We start from the raw sequence: 1,807 nt of genomic DNA, 5'->3' as shown, positions 1-1,807 counted from the left end.
TGGTTTTTTGCAGCAGCCTGAGTGCCAGTCAAGGAAGCACGAGAGGATGCGGCACCTCCCGGCTCTCCTCTCCAGGAGGCGGACAGGGAAGGTGGCTCGTGGCGGAGCGGCTCAGCGGAGGCCCGTGGCGGGCCCATGGCGGCAAGGATGCCCATTCTCACTCAGCACCCCTCGCCGCTTGAGGCATGCTTCCTCCAAAAGCAACATGCAACAACTTGAGCTTGCACATTCCCCTGCAAACGTCACTGTGCGCAGGCAGGAGAAACAGTGAGAAAATGAAAGTACGCAACAGCCATGCAGCTTACTGCACTTTCGGAAGGCATTTAAAGGAAAGGCCATTGCTGCAGAGAGATACGCRTGTGACAGGAGAAGGGCATAACGTAGGCTTTTACACTGCAGGATCAGGCCGGGCAGTTCAGGTCTTGCTGCCCCAAGCGTTTCCCTCCCCATGGCAGCCATGAGGCAGCGCCAAGATGGTCGCCAATGGTCCCCGGTTGCTAGGCAACGCCCTTGGCCTCCCTGGCGCCGGCCATCTTGGCCGCCATGACTGGCGGAGGTGGGGGGAGGCATCCGAAATCGTGAGCCAGGGAGGCTTCACGAAGAGGAGAGCAGAACGAAGACCTAATACCACCAAAGAGCTCATTAAACGCATTTTCACCATTCGCATCAAGAGGYGCATGGGACTGAACGAACCCAAACCGGAGGCCGGGCGGAAGGTCAAGCAGAGGCACATCCAGGAGCAGGAGCGCTGCGGGCCCTGCACGCCCAGGGCACGGGCGCCTGGCCAGCTGTCAGCCGCGCTGCCACCTCCTCTGTGCTGCAGCTGCCAGCCAACATCGCACCCCTGTTTACTGGGGTTTGGAGGCAGCAGGAGCACAGGATTTGCTTGGGTGACTTCTTTGGAAGGGGAGAGAGATGGAGAGAACGTCTCCATCTCTCAGCCACCCCAAAGAAACAGTAGTTTCTCCTTGAGGGAATTAGCTCATTTTTTCCTTCTTTATCTCCTTAAAAAGAAAAAGGATGTGCTAGATTTGCCTGATCTTAGCCACCTGTTTCAAATTGAGAGAAAGAGATGGAAATAGCTCCTTTGTGTACCCTTCTGCTACACACGTATACCTCTGGCAGCTTAATTTTTTCCTTAGCCTCCTTCACTCCTTTTTTCTTCTTTTCTTTTTTTGTTCACCACATATCTCTTGGCTTTACATCCCAAGAATGGAGAACATGAGCGAGGTAAAGGCAGACAAAATGGCATATTTAAAGATAGGTTGCACATTGGATTTTTCTTGCTGCAAAGACACCAACAGAAGAAAAGATGCCTGACAAGTAACAGCTCTGAGGCTGTAGCACAACACTGAGAAATGTCAGCATATAATTGTAATACCAGTCTAGAATCCTAAAGAAAGTGTAATAAAAAGGAGATAGGTGACAGCTTCTGTAGTAGAACTGATAACTAGTTGTACTTCCAAGACATTATAAGGACAGTAAATTTCATTACTGTGTTGGCATCTTCTATATATGTGGAACTGTCTAATAAATAAAATGTTAAATATAATGGATTGCTATATATATATATAGTTTAAAAATTCATACACAAACAGAGCTCATTGCTGGAAACCCTTTTATCTTACTTCATTTCAGCTGGATTTCTTTTCCTGTCCACGGAAGCAGCTTTGACAGAAACTCCACTGAAAACACAGTGTAAGGAGCTAGCTCTTATCCCTGTAGTCTTGGAGGACACATCTTGCCTTCACCTTCAGGTCTCAGTTACCTCTGACCATCAGGAAAACACCAGAAAGAGATTCAAAAA

The 1,807-nt window shown here is 49.1% G+C and overlaps 1 protein-coding gene across 1 annotated transcript in view; it reads left to right on the top strand.

The window, feature by feature from the left end:
• Positions 1–473: 473 nt before the first annotated feature.
• NR2E1 (nuclear receptor subfamily 2 group E member 1) overlaps positions 474–1,807 on the top strand; it is a 20,508-nt gene continuing 19,174 nt past the window's right edge. Inside the window, exon 1 of the mRNA XM_085306961.1 lies at positions 474–957. Within this exon, the coding sequence (XP_085163087.1) occupies positions 474–957 (484 nt within the window). The remainder of the gene's footprint in view (positions 958–1,807) is intronic.

This window comes from Rhea americana, unplaced genomic scaffold, assembly GCF_003343005.1.
Source record: "Rhea americana isolate MKP2758 unplaced genomic scaffold, rheAme1 scaffold_25, whole genome shotgun sequence".
Taxonomy (NCBI): Eukaryota; Metazoa; Chordata; class Aves; order Rheiformes; family Rheidae; genus Rhea; species Rhea americana.
The sequence above is the reverse complement of the archived record's forward strand: the minus strand, read 5'-3'. Positions and strand labels throughout refer to the sequence as shown.